Consider the following 18895-nt stretch of genomic DNA (forward strand, 5'->3'; position numbering starts at 1 on the left):
CAGCAATGCCAGGACACAGAATATAAACTACATTCAGAAGCAAAATTAAATATAGAGTTGAAGAATTTATTAACAAGGTCTAATCAGCTACAGGAACCAGGCACTTAGGATAACATTTAAGCAGTTGAAACCTCTGCATCACCAGTCAGATGAAGTGAAAGTACACTATGCGCTGAAATACATTTACCAACTAAAATGTATTAAATGTCGGGGTTGTACATATGGAAAGATAATTTTGTGCAAACCCTTAATCTATTTACAATAACTGACTTACAAAAAGGTATTAAATTGAATCATTACTTTAACTGTAACCTATCATGTGCTTTTAATCTTTAATCTACAAACATTTTAAGGGCAGATTATCTTTTTTAAAAAAAACAAAAAAAATTGGATATCTTATCACAGCAGTGCTCAGATCTCATGACGTCAGGCCAACAGAACCTCTTCTTAACACACTCCTCATGCTTGAACTCATGTCGCCCATATGTACAGCCATGTGTTTTGTCATCAAATTGTTCCGACTGAACTTTTTTCCGCACACTTTGCAGCTGTACGGTTTCTCGCCTGTATGGATTCTCATGTGTACGTTCAAGTTTCCCACATGACGGAACTCCTTCCCACAAGTCCTGCAACGGTAAGGCTTCTCCTCTGTGTGAATCCTCATGTGCACAGTCACGCTGTTGCCGTGTCGAAACTCTTTGCCACACACTTCACAGCTGAACAGTTTCTCCCCGGTGTGGATCTGAGTGTGTGCAGCTAGATGTGCACTGTGGCTGAATTCTTTGCCACAGAAACGACAGCAGTAGGATTTGTTTGTTTTCTTTGTCTCTTTATTTGGTGGAGTTGGGCTATGTGGTTCAGAACTTTCAGTCAGCTGGGTCTCCCCTGTGTGGACTTTCATGTTTTTACTGATTCTGGAGCCTGTCAGTGTTTCTAAACTCAACTGTGGCCCCATGTTATTTAGAGTTACAGAACAATCTGGCAAAAAAGACCAACATTCACCACTTGACAGAGAGTTTCCCTCAACCTTTCTGTGGTCCGCTGAGGAGCTAGGTGCAGGCTTTCTGTCTTCATTCCCTGTGTCATGAGTTTGCAACTCACTCACGTCTGAGTAAACGCAACTCCTCATGCAAGTGGAAGTTGTTTTTAAAATGCTGGCTTCAGAGTCCTCCATATCCAATAGCTGTTGTCTCCCTGGACTGATCCATGGCTCTTGCTGTTCCTGTTTGATTTCTGGAGGCTCCGGGACCAGTAGGCCACAGTCCTTATAGCCAGCAGTAGGGCTGTCGTGGCAGCTCTCAGGACTCCACTCCTCCCCAGAGTGTTTCTGCTCATGTGCACAGACAAAGACCTGCAGTGGGTCTGTTAAGAGGAAAAGGTGAGAAATTTGCTTAAACTCAGTTTGCCCAGTTTTTATACATAGATAACAGTTTACCTTCATTTAAGATGAGAGAGTATTTGGCTAATCAGACGCTGGCAGCAGCATGGACACCTTTGGAAACACACCCAAGGGAGCTGCTATCAGGAGTCTCAGAGCAGGACGGGATCAGGGACCATGGGGTTTCAGTAGCTTTGGACAGTATACCATTACAGTGTGACTCTGGATACAGCTTTTAAGGTCAGGAATTTTTTCTTTAAGGAATCTTTACTTTTAGAGATCTGCTTAAGGAAACTGAACAGCCATGGAGGGCAATCATAATCCCTTCAAACTGTAGGGATACTAGCCTAATAATTCAGTCTCAATATTGACATTTGATTGATACACAAGTCTTTATGTGGTCCGTTGGGTCTCTTCATGTCTGCTGGTTTGGCTTAGATAAAGGGTTTTCAACTACATCTGCCCTCACACTGCTCCACACACACATGGCAATGAGCAACTTTTAACACAAGTCAAACCACTACAGTGGAGACAATGTACAGAGAACATTGGCTTGATCAGTATGTTTTGATAAAAGACCAAAAAGACCCAAGAGTTTAATTTTTAGACACCACACTGATCTGGCCTTAAATTGATATAGCAGACCTAAATATTGTCTTTTTATCCTTTGCATGCCCCCTCCCCCCCTTCTTGAAACATGACGCCTACATTACCCACAATGCCCACCGCTGACAGTTTGGTGTGTTATGTTAGTAACGGCTGATGTAGCCTAGAGCAAGCTAGCCCATAGCCTCAAGGAGAGGAATGAGCACCCTCAATTTTCTTTTTTTATTGTAAACTTCAAGGCTAAAGCACCAGTAAGGAGCCAACGCAAAACAAACCTTCGCTATGTAACGGCGCTTCTTGTTTAAGTCCATGTTGGTCGTTTTCTCCTGCGGACCGGGCAGCATCCTCTTCGCACTCTGTTATCGTCCTCTGCACCGCGGTAAAGATCTCCTCTGCCGCCGCACTCAGCCGCTCACCGATGAACTGCCTCAGCAGCTGCATACGAGACATTTTAGACACCTGTCAACTCTCACCTGCAGCCCACAGTCCATAGGTGTCGGCTTGCCGAGCAGGCTAGAAATACAAGATTATTATATCCGGCTACAACCTTCAAAATAAAAGTACAGGTACACAAAACTTAACTGGTAAAAATAAGCGACTGCTAATTTGTCCATTCATTCGTTTTTTTCTCCCCCTTGAGGCTATTAGCACCCATGATAGAACATACAGATATTTCCAAAATGACTCAAGACTCAATCATATTGTGCATTCAGAGCATCTCAAATAATTTTGAATGGGTATTACCTTGAATAAACACAGCACATGAATAGAACTGGAGCTCCCGTGTTTGTTTGTCACGTCAGCAAAAAAGATGCAACTGATATGACCTTGCATTTTAAGAGATGCATGAATTACACGGATTAAGACACAATACATACAGTATATACCCTTATTGAGACTTCATTTTGAAAGCCAGGTAACTCCACTTCCGGTGATAGTTCATCTTGCAACAAGAGTGTTGAGATTGCCATCTGCTGGACAGGAGGTTGGGTTATATGATAAATGCTCTCCTCCACTGTCGTTTGAGGTATAAAAGGGAAGATGGTTACTTGATTTTTAACAGTTTGTTTTGATGAAAAAAGTGAGGACAAATTACACAACACTGTCCTCTCTTCTTGTGCTCTTGACCTTATCCTTCAGTGTTCCCTCTTGCCAGAAAAGTCAGAAGAATAGGTACAAAGTCTAACCACAAGGTGGTAGTCAGATGCTAATCCAACACAAGCGAAAGCTGAATGCATGTAACTGGGGACTTTTTCCATCTATCAAATTACAGCAATGTTACCTAAAAATCTAAATAATGAGAATATGTGTTCTGCTTGGTGAGAGCGATTGGCCTATTTTACTGACAAACCCAAAAATAATCGAAAGGGCTGACGCATAACTTGAAATAATGTAAACAAGTCTATTTGTGTGTTAATAAATTCTAAAAATTGTCTCCTTGACGTAAATAAATAGATCAGTAAATAAATCAGAACGCTACATCAGTTCAGGTTTGATATTTAATTAATAAACTACAACGGATCACAAATGTCAGATAAGACACAGACTGAAGCCAAACCATACAAATAAAACATTTGAAAAGCAGACAGATTTGGTTTCAGAACTAAATATTTCTGATCAACGCCATTAATTCACAATATTGCACCACTACTGAGTCCCCCTTGTGTGTTTGTATATATTAACAACAGAAATAAACAGTGAATGTGTGTATCATTGTGACAGAGAGGTTAAATGTGCTTATATGCTGAGTGTTTTTTCAGTCCAGCCATTATTTGAATGTGCACACAAGTGCATTTGTGCATGAAGTGTGTCTGAGTCACTCAGACCGGGAGGTGAGGTTAGTTCTGATTGGTAGTGTTGTGTCAATCCAGTGGTTTGGGTTTTCAATCATGGAGGTCCACACAGCGACCTCCTCCTCTGTGGAGTCCATCCAGCTGACAGCCTCACCATAACTCTGACCTGCCATTAAAAAACACAAGAACAATACATTATTCATTGTTTATGTCAAAGACATTACCGTAGACATCCTGCTGCAACCCCCACACACACCAATCTACTGACATCATCTTCCTTCAGGAAACCCACAATGAGACCTAAGATGAGGCTGAGGTCAGCGATTTGATCTTCAGTGCTGCACACTCCTTATCAAGTACAGCTATGAGCATAACAACACTATCAATACTGAGATGAACTACTTCACAACTAAATTTACTGAAATTATAATTGCTTCCTCATTACTCACACATACAGGTTCACTAGTGACACCAGTTACCCCATCCTATGGTCTAGGGTTAGGGTTACAACCCCACCCGGGATATTCAGCAGTGCACCAGACGTCAACTAGAAATGAGTTCGCTCCGATAGCATGACTGTATGAAATGCCTGAAATGCCGACAGAATGAAATACAGCGCAACGTGAAGCACTGGACAAAAAATACTGTCACCATACCACTGCTAAACACCTCTGTAAATGAAGCTTGGAAGGCTACTTTCAGACCAAAGTAAAAACAGGAGCGTTTGTTTCCTTCCTAACTTGTGTACAATATTATCTGTCCCAATGGGCTTCCACCGAAACAGGAAGGAGCTTCTGCCAGTGACCAGTCTTACCATTTTTCACTGTTGCAGCAACATAATGTTGGCAGCAAAACACAAAGACAGGCAAGTTATTGATAAAAGCTCGTTGTAGTACAAGCACTTTTTTCGTCTTTCAGCGTTCTGAAAATGAGGTTCCTACTGTTCAGTATAGTATGCTCTTCAGCACACCTGTGGGCTCCTGGGAAAAGTACTAAGCTGTACATGATGTCATGCATTTTATATTTATGCAGGTAAAATCAGGTATTTTTTGTAACACAAACAAGAAACCACAGCTTATACTGAATATGACATTTCCAAAAAAAATAAATAAATAAATAAATAAATCAAGAATATGTCAGAATGTGAAGCCTTGGTGAAGATGACTGTCTGTTTGTACCTCTTTCTCTATGCCCTTGATAAGAACTAAGTACTGGAAACAGGCTCTTCTTTTTAACGTGAATAGAAAGAATAGTGTTAAATCATTCAGTGCAGAGACTCTCACCAGTTCCATAGCTCAGACGAATCCCTCCTAAGACATGTGTCTTTAACCCTTCGCGTTGCCAGACAGTCAGCTCAGCGCAGGCCTCTCTCAGGTCGCTGGTGTGGAAGCCATCATACACCATGGTGTGGTTGTAGGTTGGGCTAATGGAGCGCTTCACCACCCGCGTCTTCTGGCCACTCTGTCTACTAGCATCTGGGAGTATGTAGCTTGTGGGGTTTAAAGTATGATATGATAATGAATGATTGTGAGTTAAATTCAGATCCAACCAGGATTCATTTGAACATCCACATATTTTTTGGTCATTGTTCTACAGTATGTGGGGGCGTGCACTAACTTGAGTGTGTTTTAAGGCTGCATTTAGGGGATGGGCTTCCTCAGACTACTAGAGATGACTAAAAATATCAGAAAACATGATGCAGAGCTGACACACCTTCTAACAAATGAGTCTATAGCGCCTCCTTTGTTGGACAGGAGACCTTGAGCTTCCCGAAGCCAGATGTGAAGCTCTCCTGTCAGTGGCAGACCACTACCTTAACACACACACACACACAAACACACAGAAAATGAGAGTCATCATGTGATAATGATATTGAGGTAGGACATAATGTGCATCCATGATGTGTGTGTTTTGTTCACCCTCAAATCCCTCTGGGATGAACTTAATAGAGAGCATGATGGTCCCACGACTGCTGATAGAGTCTGGACTCAAATGAACCTGTGATGTGGGGTGAAGAAGTAGAAAATAGAAGCAGAGGAAAAGACAAAAAGAAGGAAAACGCAAGGAGGAGGGAAGCAGAAGAGTGGAAGCAGGAAAAGATTAAGGTTACATAAAACCTTAGTTGATATTCACAGCATGTCTTCCTCTCCCTTCAGCTCTCCCAGACACAAGAGACACTCCTCCCTGTATTCTGTGTCTTCAACAAATCTGCCAATACTGCTGTTACACAGACACTCAGATATTAAACAAATGTAGATGCGGGCACTGTGGTGTTTTGGTAAATATTAGTCTGGGAATATTCAAATACACATGCTAATCTATGTGACTACACGAGTGTGTATTTGCATGCAAGTCATTCATATCTGTTCCATACCCGTGGCTGCAGGTCCTGCCACAGTGGCTGAGTGCAGGTCCAGTCCCAGAGGCCCAGAGCCACCTCCACCTCACCCAAGAACACATTCCTCCCAAGGGGCTCAGAATGCCACACTGACAGGTTCAAGGTCCGACTCCGCAGCTCCCCAATTCTAACTTTATACTGAGGGTATATAATCAGAATCAGACAGTTAACATGTAACAGGGTGCAAAGACATGGCAAAAATATTATGGGACCTTACATTTATGGAGGAATATGGTCAATGGAGAAATAAGCTACAAGATTTGACTATTTTTTGAAAGGACATCTTCAAAACTAGAGAAATGAGTGACTGCAGTGCATGCTGCAGGATACATGGAGTAAAGCTGCAGGAAAAATGGCAGATGGGAGATTTCTGTGAAAGCTGTCACTTTATGTAATATGTAAATGAGAGAGTGTCTCACTCGGAGTGTCTGATCATAGACTGGGCTGAGTGTCTTCTTCTTCACTGAAGTTTTCTTCTTACTTTGACTCGACTTGTCCGGCAAGAGATAGGTTTTAACATATCTGTGACACACGCACAAACATAGACATTGTATGACTGTTTTTTTATGTCACATTGCTGCAATATGCACATTCAGATGCACACACACACACAAACACACACACACACACTGTCACTTACGGGACACACACACACACACACACACACACACACACACACACACACACACACACACACGCTGTCACTTACGGGTCAGAGCGGTTCTTCCGTGCTGAAGCGATGTCCTCACAGCAATACACTTTGACTTGCAGCTCCTCCTTCTGGGTCTCGTAAACCAATGAGAACCGGATACGGCCCCTCACCTCCACCAGTCCAAAATCTCCCGAGCTGAACAGACTCATCATGCTTCCACTGAGCTACAACACACACGCAGAACAAAGATCAGCACCTACGTCATTGTCCCGAGCTGAGTCATCTTGCGTTACTGGATAGCCAATTAATGAGATGTGAGTGTATGCATGCACGTATGCGAGTGTGTGTGTCAGTGCGTGTCAGTGTACCGTGTAGCCTGAATGAAGGCTGCTGGTGGAGCTGCTGGTTTTCAGAGAAGCTGGGTCTGCCTCTGTCAGGCTGCTGCTCATAGAGTCAGTGTCTCCATTGTGACAGTCAAAGTCATCCTAGACACACACACACACACACACACACACACACACACAATTCTCAGATACAACATCACTAGTGATCATCTATCAGCTGTTACCTTTTCCTTTAGCTACTCTATTATACCCCACCACTGGAAAATGTGTGACTGATTTATACATTTAGATCATGAAAAATATAGATTCTGTGTTGGTGGAGTGTTTGAATAGAAAGTGTAAAAGAAAGTAGCCAGCTGAAAGCAGTGTTTATCTAAACCATTAGTCTTGATAATCTGTGAATGTGGGTGTGTTTTATAATCACCTCAGGTTCCTCTGAGTGGCCATTACTTCTCCTTTCACACTCTATGAGCAGAATGATGAGGTAATATTAGTACAAAGAGGTAGCTAGATATGCACAGAGGCACTGAGGTAGAAACTTTCTTACCTTTGGATGACAGGGAACTGTTTCTATGCTGGAGATGCTGGAATTGAAGATGGTTTATTAGCATCTGGATGATTATTTAGACAACAGTTTCATGCATGGAAATGAGAAACATGCATGTACACACGGACCTGTGCTACTGGACTTTTTGCTCTGGGTGTGGGTGTAGGTTTCAAACCTCCTTTACTCCTGAAAACAAAAAATAAGAGAGGGGAAATGCAGTTTCACACAAATCTCGCAACAAGTGATATGATTTTTCTCTGCCCTCACTAACCCTCCATTCTCCTCTTCCTTGTTGTCCGTCAGTCTTCCCTCTGCCTCAGGAGAGGTGTCATCGTGCAAGGTTTCTTCTCTCTCTCCATTAAACAGTCCAGCCAGGGGCACATCTGTTACCATGGCAACAACCACAGACCCATCATTGGGATATCCCTATTACAACAGGAAAACAGGGCAGTGACAGTAGTATCGCATTAAATGAAAACTGACCTCTGCTCTTTGTCTTCCTGTGGCGTATGGTGGCATGGACCAGGTCGCAGCTCGACATCCGATTGCGATGGCGTTTGCTACGCTCCTCGCTGAACCATGCCCCAGACAGGAAGCGCAGACGTGCCGGGTCTGTCTCCGACTCCTCAAGGGTCCTGCAGCGTTGACACAGGGCCGAGTTAAACACCAAAGAATCACAACCTCCTGTCTTCAAGTCAGCTGACGTCAGAAACTAAACACAAGTGTTTACAGTCACTGGTATCACAGGACATAGTCAGCATGTAAAAGACCTGTCATTTTTTCTAACAATTGAAAAAGTCAAAATTTGACTTTGCCATATTCACATGCACATTAACAACAAGGCGTTTTATACAGTTCTCTTTTTGACACATTCACCCACCTGACAGCAGAACTGAAACATTTAGATGATTAATCAATTAAAAAATGAACTAATCAACTGTTCATTCTCTGGTTTTAGCTCCTCAAATACATAAAAAAGAGAAATGAATAAACTAAAGTAATAAAAAATAGCCATTAGCTGAGGGCCTACTTAAAAGGTTAATCACGACAAGCATCACAAACAGGAGATAATAGCTATTTTGACTATTAGACTTTGAGGCACCGTGGGGCTCCCCAACCATGAGGTCATTTGTCAACAACATTTTGAACTGGGCAAACATTTCTCAAATGCAGGAGCTGCTCTGTAGACACATATTATTTCAATAGTTGGCATAAAACAGCAAAATAACTTGAGTTTGCCAGTTTGCCAATATGGAGAGTGTTTATATGTATAGTTGTGACCGGGTCTTTGGAATATCCCAGTTATATATTCCACATGTAAACATTGTATCCTGGTTTTGAGGAACTTGGATATGCTGCCTGGAGTACTCCTCAACCTTGCATAGGGGCATTAGCAACTCAAGTTCTGTAGTACTTAGTAAAACAAAAAACACGAGCAGATTGCCTTGTCACTCTCGTTTTCCATTATTGATGATACAGAAGCTAAATCCCACTGCGTGGCAAATGTAACAGACAGCCAGAAACAAAACTGTGCTCCTCCTCAGAAATAAGTGGCTGAGACCAGATGTTGAGGGATCAAGACACATCTGCTGCCAGATGATCAGGAACCTGGATATTGTTATGAACATGTACACTGGGATATGAGTAACCAGACTTCTCGTGTACCATGTAAATGAATGAATCCTGAATAAGATTAAAACCAGGATAAGACTCAAAACCTGGAGAGCAGCGCACAGTTATTTGACCCACTAAGGTCCAGTTAACCAAAAGACAAAAAACTGACATTTTTTCAACTTGAGACTACAACATGGAGGCGAGCAAGTGGAGAAACGTAACAAATGCAGATGCTTCCTTCCAGGTGTACTGCATGATACAATGATGCACTAAACTTCCTATCATGCTCTCTGACTTGACCGTGATGTGTCCTCTTTTAGTGATCACCTTTATCCTGATGAGAGTGGTCACTTCCAGGAGGACAATGCCCCCATCCGCAATGCACAGTGAGTCTCTGAATGGTTTGATAAACAGGAAAATGATGCGAATCATATACTGTAGCCTTCACAGTTGCCAGATGTCAACCCAATTGACACCCTAGGGGAGATTTTAGACTCCAGTGCTCTCCTTCACCATCCTTAAAACATCAAATGAGGGAATACCTTTTTAAAAACCAACGTTCAACACCCCAGAGACTTGTATAAGACCTGAAGCTGTTCTGGAAGCTCGTAATGGTCCAGCGCTTACAGGCATTTTCCTTTTTTTCCCCATTAATTTGCCACTCCTTTGTTTGTCAATGTTCATTACTGGGTACTGTCATTACTAGAACTGGCCCCTAGAAAGATAAACAATCGCCTCTCACTTTACACGTCCTTCATCACAACGACGCAACTCCAGGTCACGTTGTACGACCTGGAGGATGATGGACTGCTCCTGGTCCGTGAGGTGGCTCAGGTCAAGAGAAGAGTCAACCCGCTCCCTGTCCATCCCTAAGATAGAAGAACACATGAAGACAATACTCAAACAAACAGATGGAAACTAATAATCTCTAATTACTCTTGTGTCCTAAAGGTACTGTTTAACATCGTGACAGTGTGTAAAATAAACATGCTTTACCTGATGATTTCATTATAATACATTTTTAAAAATATCAGGGCCTAAACCAAGTGGTTTGATATTGTTATTGTTGCAGGAACTCATAGGAACTCATAGAATCTTTTTGGCTTTGACTCATTCAGAGGACATTATGTGGTGCAGTATATTAAGTGGTATATTTTTGGCTTGCAAAAGCAATGCCCCCCAACCTTTTTGTCTTATGACCCCTTAAAATGAAGCACTGTCTATTTGAGACCCCCATCACATGCTGCATATGTCAGTGAATTGTGAGTTGTTCCACCAAGAAATGATTTTCTTCTCAAGTCACATTTTTCATTTAAATATATTTCAAGGCCTGAAGAGGTCAAAGTCCAGTTTGCCCACAGGAAGCAAGAGAAGATTAAAAAATGTCAGAAAAAAAGTTTCATCCAAGTCCCCGGAGTTTATATACCGAACTTAGAGGAGCTGTTTTTGGCTCCTTTGCACCATCCACCTGGAACTCACTACAAAAGACTTAAAAAAAATAATAATTTGTTGCTGTCATTTTAAATCCATCATCTCTAAATCCATAATCTCTAAAAAAAAAAAAAAAAAAAAAAAAAACTTCAAGCAAACTTCTCCAGGCAAAAAACAACGTGCAACGGTACAGTATAATATTGTTATGTCTTGTGTCTATTTATGTGTGTCCACTGCCTCAAGGCTAGTTACCGTTGAGTGCCTCACGCATGCGCAATAAGAGTTTCGCTAACAGGATACGATTTCAGGAAAGCGCTACCGTTCCCACAACCTGACACCTAAACCAACAAAGAAAATAACAACAGTGTAGTGAGAAGTAGGTGACATAGTGTAGAAAATAATCTACACGGCCATTTCTGCTTAAATCTATTTATCAGTTGCTGTTCTTTTCTTGAATAAAATGAGACGACTGTAGTATTTATATTTCTGAAAGGTTATGCAGAAAGCCTGGTCGTTATCATTTGTCTTCCTGGAGGGAGAATCAGCCCGAGCGGCCCTTCCCTCATCATGCACAGTGCGAGAGAGAGGACACCTGTCGCCACTTTTTTTCCGCTTTTGGCTCAAAGGTGAAACTCTTCCGTCAAACACACATTAAAAGTACACACACACACACACACACACAGAGAGAGAGAGAGAGAGAGAGAAACATAAAAGCCGAGTCAAAACTGCGTTACCTTACTTAACAGCTTCCGCCAGTTCCATCTGTGAAAAAGTTTGGTGAAAAGTTGTTCTGAGTGCGGTGGATATGTGTGTGTGTGTCCGTGTGTGTGTGTGTGTGTGAGTGTGTGTGTGTGTCTACGTCTGTGTGCTGAGTAAACGGACTGAACACGCCCTCCAGAGTCAGCGCTCACAGGGGCCGCACTCAGCTGGGAGCCGAGCGTCGGGCGGAAACAAACAGAAAGTAGGCTACAGCTACAGAGGATGGCTGTGTGTGCATGTGTGTGTGTGTGTGTGTGTGTGTGTGTGTGTGTGTGTGTGTGTGATGCGGTGTGTTTGTCTGACTGTGTGATATGACTCACACACACACACGGATGTTCTACCAGCAATTGCAGGGTGGAGGTGGGATGTAACTTTCATCCTTATGGCTGTCCACACCTGCTAAACACACACTTGGCTACACACTGAGGCTGCTGCTGCTGCTGCTGCTGCTGCTGCTGCTGTACCCACTGCTGCACCCACTACACTGTACACACGCATGCACACAAATACAAACACAGCTTTAAAGCAGGGGAGAGAATTGCCGGCAGCACATGAAGCCAGCCTCAACTTTAGTGTGGACTTGTGGTGATGTGTGTGTGCTGGATTTTCCCTTTCTCCCACTGGAAATGAGTGTGTATTTGTGTAGGGGGAGGGTGATTTCAGAGTGATAAAAAGACCTGTATTCAGTCCTGTCTTTTGTCAACAGACTTGGATGACAGCCACAGTCTGCCCAGTTGGGAAGCTGTTTTGTGTGGGCTTATTCAAGCCTGTAGGTTCTGGCTCAGACAGCGACTGGTGCATCCAACCAGCCGTCCTGCTGCTCCCCTAAGGGCCTCCATCAAGCGCTGTGCTCTTGCTGCATGGTGGGATCCATACTGACACCCACATATCGAAGGATCAGTGGGTGATTCTTATCTGCACATGTCTCCGGTCGCACCCAGTCAAATCTGTTAACTCACTCTGCTGGTATGGGCAAATACGCACTCAGCACATACTGTACAATTTCTTACAGTGACTAGCTGTTACCAGCTTCTCATTGGCATGCAGGAAAGCAGACATAACACACACACACACACACACACACAAACACACAGGTATTTATTATTTGTTTATTCAGACTGCTAACCTTATTAAACATTTTTAATTCAGATGACATCACAAAAAAAATCCAAACATTTCACAATAGCCCACCTCACCAGTATTAACACGAGTAAACAGGGTCACATCACATCTCTTTGAACGATTATTAAAGGGTTAAAGCTGATATGTATCTCATATAAATGTGAGCAATCAAAACTGAAATCCCCTCCATGAAGGTGAACCTGTAAGAGAAGACTCCAAGCTATTGACCATTCAAAACAAAAACACACAAGTCAAAGTGAAGTGCTAGAGCCATATTGGAGGTCTTCATGAAGTTTAAAGGTCTACCACTTCTGATAAGCCTTAGTTTAGTGTCATTTTCTCTGGTCCCAAAAGAGGGGTCTAGGGACCTTCAGTGGTCCTCAAGATGGTTCATTTGGGGTCCCCAGATAAACAATTGCACACACCACAAATTGATATGTAAAATAATAATAAGATACATATATACTCTAATTTTGGTTTCAATAAAACACTAGGACGTTTCACAACTCCACATGACATACAGAAATACTCCTAGATACAGAATCAAACCCAGTCTCATTTTGGTCTATTTTAGTGTTCTTGAAAAAAGTTCAAAATGCCAGTAATGACCTTGTCTGACCTTCTGTCTACATGGGATTATATCACCCTTTCACATAACTGCACTGTACTGTTTACACAGTTGAAACAGCTCATTTGATACAGCCAGTTGCCTGTTGTTTGCAAGAGGATAAACTTTTTATTAACTAATATAACTAACTCATTTATGTAGGGTTTTATTGACAAAGATAAGTCACTGAAACAATCAGAGCCTTTTTGTTTCTCACTTGTCTGATTGTACAGTCTCTGAAATGGAAATATGGTGCTATACACAGTGGACACATTCACACTTGTTTCACAATGCAGTAATCTGAAAAAAGTATCCTCTTATAAACACGCCCAACCCCCAGGGCTACATGGGGACCAAACCAAAAATGACAAGAAAAAGAAAAAAAAATCTTGTCGTCACAAGTCGATGAGTCACTGCTCAGCTGTCCTCCACCCTCATCTGCTTGTCCTTCACACATCTTGCCTTCATTGTGGCTGCTCTCTGTGTGCAGACAGACAGGATTTTGATATGGACAGATGGGGTAAGTGATCGGAATCAAAATACAATCTAGAGGGATGTTGAAGGTGAGTCGCCTTGTACACTGGGGTGCTGTAGGTCACTCCTGCCACTAGAGACTGCTGTTGCACCAACTCACCATCACTTCACACAGTGACACAGGCATATTTGCATGCACATACTCAAAATGATGCAGACACGCTAAATTCTCCGTTCTCTAACACCTACATGCACAAACTCACATGGGGTCATAGCTGCTCTGCTCTTTGGATTTGAGGAAGCGCATGGCGAGGAAGCCACCTGCCTGCAGACACAGCACCAGTATGATGCCACCGATGAAACTGGACATGTCAAACTTGGCCTGGGAGAACTCTGGGGATGAGCTGGTGTTACTGTCATTACCTGGAGGGGAGGGACAGAATTTAATGGATTAATGGGTCTAATGGGTGAAATTACGGGAAAGCAAGGTAGGGTAGAAAAAGAGGAGCGAGTCGGGTCCTTTCAGAGAAAGCACTGATGGAGATTTTTACTGGTGGAAATGACTAAGTGAGTGCCACCGGGGAACATTTTACTCAGCTATAATAAATGTCTGACGCAAGAGGAAGGGGAGAGGGGAGCAGAGTAGAGCTGATACAATTTACCTGAGTCACCTTCACTGCCTCTCTCAGCCGCATTCTCCACAACTGGAAAATGAAACATGCAGAAGAGATGAGAAGTCACTGAGGTTGCAGAGAAATGATTTGTGTCACTTTCAGAGGGAATTGTTTTCTACCTGTGCACAATTCAGACACTCTAGTCCAGCTACAATTCATGGTGTTGTCTGCTGAGTCGCCCTCATCAGTCACACACAGGCCTGTATCATTACCTGAGACAGAGAAGAACAAACGTTTCAGTGTGTGTGTGTGTGTGTGTGTGTGTGTGTGTGTGTGTGTGTTTGTCTGTGTCATATGTGCGTTCTTAGCATACTAAATAATTCAACTATCTTGTACAAACCAGGGAAGCTTATGTTACAGTAGCTGTGATGATTGAATTACTATCAGAGGTCACAGGTGTGGTGTGTGTTTGTGTGTGTGTGTGCGTGTGTGTGTGTGTGTGTGTGTATATAGGCACATCACCATCTGGACAAAGCCTCCAGACACAGCCCGTCAGGTTGAGCATGGAGTCTCCAACGCACAGGTCACATGACTCAGCTTGAGAACAATCTGTAGGAGGAAAAAAAAACTGGCACTCAGTTGGAAGTGTCAATCAATGCCAATTGATTGGCCGTTTCACAATTATCTTCCCACAGAAACATTTTAAAATTGTTATTACTGCAAGGCGTCCCACCAGTCTGGACAGTGTCGGAATAGGCAAAAGTGAGTGGGCAAAAAAGAGGAGTCAGGCCAAAGAAAGGATGGTAGATTCTCAATCCCCTCTCACGCTTTCACTTCTTGTTACTAAATACTTGTTTGTACTAAATACTGGAGAACGAGCCATCGTCACAGTAAATTCAGAGGAGAGAAATTGTCATGGAAAGACTCAAATCGAACTCTGGTGGAGTCAAGGAAAGGAGACGCTAGATACAAAGTGAGGTACAAAAACAACAGGTTGAAAGACAGAAACAGTCACAGAGTTAGACAATATTTAAGACATGTGGCTGCACCCCTACCTGATCCTGAGTATACAGATGGCACCCCTGCTAGAAGCAGCAATGTGGAGCAAAGGACCTTCAATACCCACTGCTGCATCCTGACAGCCACAGCACACCAACACCTGATGAAAGACAGCTGGAAACCTAGGTGATTTCAATTGATTTTTTTTTTTTAGATGTGGGGTTTTTTAAGTCCTCAAAAGAGTAGCCAATAGTTGCAAATAGAGATACAGTTCCTGGCTATGCACACGGAGAGAAAGAGAGAAAGACAGGAGACACAGAGGTCTGTGTAACATGAGCGACACCCAAACTTGGTTCCCTGGCAACCAATTGGCCCAGCTCAGTGCTCCTGAAATACACACCAGTTTGGATGGATTGACACCTGTTTACCTCAGCTGGCAGTGCATGCATACACCAGCATTCGCACAAACATCCTTACAAATGGCACAAGTTTAAGTTAGTGCAGGTGTTTGCATCAGGCGTATTCTTTATCAGTATTTTACATTGTTCTGTCATTACTCGAATGTTGACACTGGGTGTTTTTGATCCAGGACTCTGGGCTTAGGACTCCTGAGGGAAGATGAAATGTCAGGAGTTTTTACAATCCATCCCCTGGGGACCATGAACATCTCTGTACCAGATTTCATGGCCATTTATCCAATAGTTGTTCAGATTAAGACCAATGTGGTGGACTGACTGACAGATCAACATTACAAGCAGATAATTTGGCTCCTGGTTAGAACCTCACAAATGTCTGGATCATCAGTGATCAGAGTACAAGGCAAGCAAACGTTAGCTGCAGCTCGGCTCCAAGCCCCTCTGGGATCATTTTTTTAAATGAATCTGCTTTATTCAGTGTTCTTACTTGTAATCACCAGGGCCATTTGTTTTGGAGATAAGGGGACCTCTGCAGATAATATGGAGGTAAAAACCTCCTGAGCGACTGACACTGAAGGAATCCCAACTAAGACAAGCTGATCCCAATGATGGCAGTGGTGACGGCAAGACAGCAACACCCGTGATCCTATGTTACTTCACGACATCACCAAACTTAGTCTCTTGTTATTGTTTTGATTGAGAGAAAATTACACATTGTGCATTTAATATTGTGTCTGGAATGATCCAAACCAATTTAGACAGCTCTAAATATACGGGAGGTATGAACGGTTTTAAAACACAGAGTGACGTCAGTGTGGGAGGTGGAGATGGTCAGAGCCCATGTGACTATGTACAGTAGACAGCCAGTGCGTCATTAGCCTATTATCACCTCAAATGTGTCACTGACTGTTATGAAGTGCTGCCTAGTCACTTGTCAATCCTCTCAAATATAATTGAAATGTGTTTGACAAACAACTCAGAGAAGGTTTTGAAGTCCATACATAAAGCAAAGTACTGAATAATTATTGCAATACTCTCCACAAGCTGCATAAAGCTCAGAAAAGTGGACCTTGAGTTGAGGTTGTTTTGTTACACAAGCACAAATGCATATTATTGTATTTAGCAGCAGCCCCAATTTCCTCAGTAAATTAATGTTTGAAAGTGTGTGTAATGGGTGGATAGCTATGATGTGTTAATTGGAGTAGAGTAAGGGGGGGGGGGGGGGTCCAAGATGCCCCACTTAGAGAAGAGTTACTTCCTCCTCTCCTTGCTGTGCTCCAGCACATGCATCAGTACAACAAGTAATGTAGTTTAAAGTGTTTTGTAACGCTCTGAGTCATGCCCCGGACCTAGCCCTCAAAGTCATGTGTACTGAGTCCAGCATCACGACACACTCTTCAGCTTTATGCAGAGAATCCCACCATCGCCACCTCCTCCACTCACACCGACGTGGCTCATGTACTCCCACATCTCGTACTGTATGTATGCTCTCTCTCACACATTGTCTGTGCAGATCCACAGGGTGGCTGGTATGTGTGTTGGCGTGAAAAAAAAAAAACAGAAATAAAAATAAAAAAAAACACACACACAGGGTTGTTCCGCATTCTGTCGAGCACGATTTCCTCCTCCACGGATGCTCCCACTGCAGGCAACAATTTAACACCAGCGAGAAATGAGTGGATAATGCTGCAATTTACAGTCTGTTTGTTAGTCTTGTCAGACGATTTGTTAGTACGAATACACACACACATATATATCTGAATAAAGACATGAGTGCAAGGGCATACGAATCCATCAGCATATAGTCTTTTAGAACTCACCTGGACTTTCCCCAGGTTACATACCTTACAATATTCCTTCAATATAGCTTTCCTATGATATTAGTCAATGCTATCCCTCTTAAATATAAGCTCTACAAATAATAATGTTGCAGGGGTAAGCTATGACCAAACCTGTCATGTAGTAAGGTTTCAGGGAGAAATCTGCAGCACTATAGGCTTCGTTTTTGAAGTTGTCGAATGTTGCACTTCAGATCCTCTCTGTGACGTAGGAGGGGTCTATCGACAGGATGTGTGTCCTAATATGGTTCGAACAGGACGAGATTCCCCCGAGTTAGCGCATTGATATGCGCGGCCACGTAGACGGCGGATCTGCCCGTTCTGCAGCACCCACGATCTCACTGTCAAGCCGGGGAAGCCATGACTCCCCCTTGGTTTACTGTTATGTTACTGTAGGGGCTTGTGTTTCTGTGAACCGATGCTTGGATCGAAAGGCAAATCTATGCATGACATAACAAGCAAAATAAATATGATTCCCGGTTTTGTTTGAGTACAGGAGATCCTCCCTCACCACCCACACCAAGACACTGTAAGATTTCTAAACGATTTTAAGGCTGTTAGATCACATGTGTAAAGATCATCATGCCCAGTTTTAATAATTGGTGTCAGAGAAGTGTTTTTTCAAGCCTTTGGTCAATTTTGATGTTTCTGCAAATTAATATGTATAGACTATTATTTCTGCCCACCTATGTGCATAGGCTACACGAATGCAATGCAATAGTATCATCAAAAGTATCACTAATAATAATAATAATAATGATAATAATAATAATAATAATAATAATAATATGTAAAAAATAGCAGTCATTGCCAAGTTTTTTGCAATGGCAAGGGGTAGTTATGATATTTTGAGCCAGTGTGTTCCTTATCCGATCATTTGGGTGTGTTTCACACAGATTGCTGTTTCCCTGCAGGACATCTCCCCATGAGTCATCCAGATGCGTTTCAGCACCGTGGACAGCGCCAGGCCTGAGCTCCGTCCCCACAGCTCCACACCTCTGAGCCCTGCCCATGTCTAAACAATATCCCCTCATTCAACCAGGCCCCCTGGGTCTTATTGAGAAAATGTGTGTGTCGGTTGGGGGAGGGGGGGGGGGGGGGGGGGTCTATTGGCGGCGATTATTACAAGAAATGAGAGCAAGAGTGAACCGCAGTGGGAGGGGCGACAGAGATGCCGCATTTTTCTGAATGAAATTACTCCATGTACTTGCCCCCCCTTTCTCTGCCCGCATCCTCAGTGCTGGCCCCTGATTGGTCGAGGATCCCAGTCACTGACGTCAGACAAGCTCTCTTGTGGATGAGT

The 18895-nt window shown here is 42.9% G+C and overlaps 3 protein-coding genes across 4 annotated transcripts; all 3 read right to left on the reverse strand.

The window, feature by feature from the left end:
• Nucleotides 1–45: 45 nt before the first annotated feature.
• Nucleotides 46–2873, reverse strand: LOC139634043 (zinc finger protein 37-like). 2 transcript variants are annotated; one of them, XM_071500273.1, is made up of 3 exons: nt 2729–2873; nt 2260–2419; nt 278–1362 (listed from the first exon to the last, which is right to left on the reverse strand). In XM_071500273.1, exons 1-3 carry the CDS (start codon nt 2858–2860, stop codon nt 419–421), a joined length of 1236 nt encoding a protein of 411 aa, XP_071356374.1. In that variant the 5' UTR covers nt 2861–2873; the 3' UTR covers nt 278–418. The 2 variants fall into 2 exon arrangements, with proteins under 2 accessions (XP_071356375.1, XP_071356374.1); XM_071500274.1 differs by lacking the exon at nt 2729–2873 and having other exon boundaries at nt 46–1362; nt 2260–2500.
• Nucleotides 2874–3469: 596 nt separating this feature from the next.
• sytl1 (synaptotagmin-like 1) lies at nt 3470–11646 on the reverse strand. The gene is made up of 15 exons (XM_071500880.1): nt 11498–11646; nt 10075–10201; nt 8202–8353; nt 7990–8101; nt 7847–7904; nt 7719–7755; nt 7596–7636; nt 7196–7312; nt 6885–7051; nt 6595–6697; nt 6152–6313; nt 5697–5775; nt 5491–5590; nt 5061–5266; nt 3470–3943 (listed from the first exon to the last, which is right to left on the reverse strand). Exons 2-15 carry the CDS (start codon nt 10197–10199, stop codon nt 3801–3803), a joined length of 1602 nt encoding a protein of 533 aa, XP_071356981.1. The 5' UTR covers nt 10200–10201; nt 11498–11646; the 3' UTR covers nt 3470–3800.
• Nucleotides 11647–12617: 971 nt separating this feature from the next.
• Nucleotides 12618–15646, reverse strand: cd164l2 (CD164 sialomucin-like 2). The gene is made up of 6 exons (XM_071500945.1): nt 15395–15646; nt 14862–14948; nt 14519–14611; nt 14388–14429; nt 13989–14148; nt 12618–13731 (listed from the first exon to the last, which is right to left on the reverse strand). Exons 1-6 carry the CDS (start codon nt 15471–15473, stop codon nt 13716–13718), a joined length of 477 nt encoding a protein of 158 aa, XP_071357046.1. The 5' UTR covers nt 15474–15646; the 3' UTR covers nt 12618–13715.
• Between the last annotated feature and the right edge of the window lie 3249 nt (nt 15647–18895).

This window comes from Trachinotus anak, unplaced genomic scaffold (assembly GCF_046630095.1).
Source record: "Trachinotus anak isolate AG129_WGS33_773 ecotype Australia unplaced genomic scaffold, CSIRO_AGI_Tana_v1 ptg000016l, whole genome shotgun sequence".
In the NCBI taxonomy this organism is placed as follows: Eukaryota; Metazoa; Chordata; class Actinopteri; order Carangiformes; family Carangidae; genus Trachinotus; species Trachinotus anak.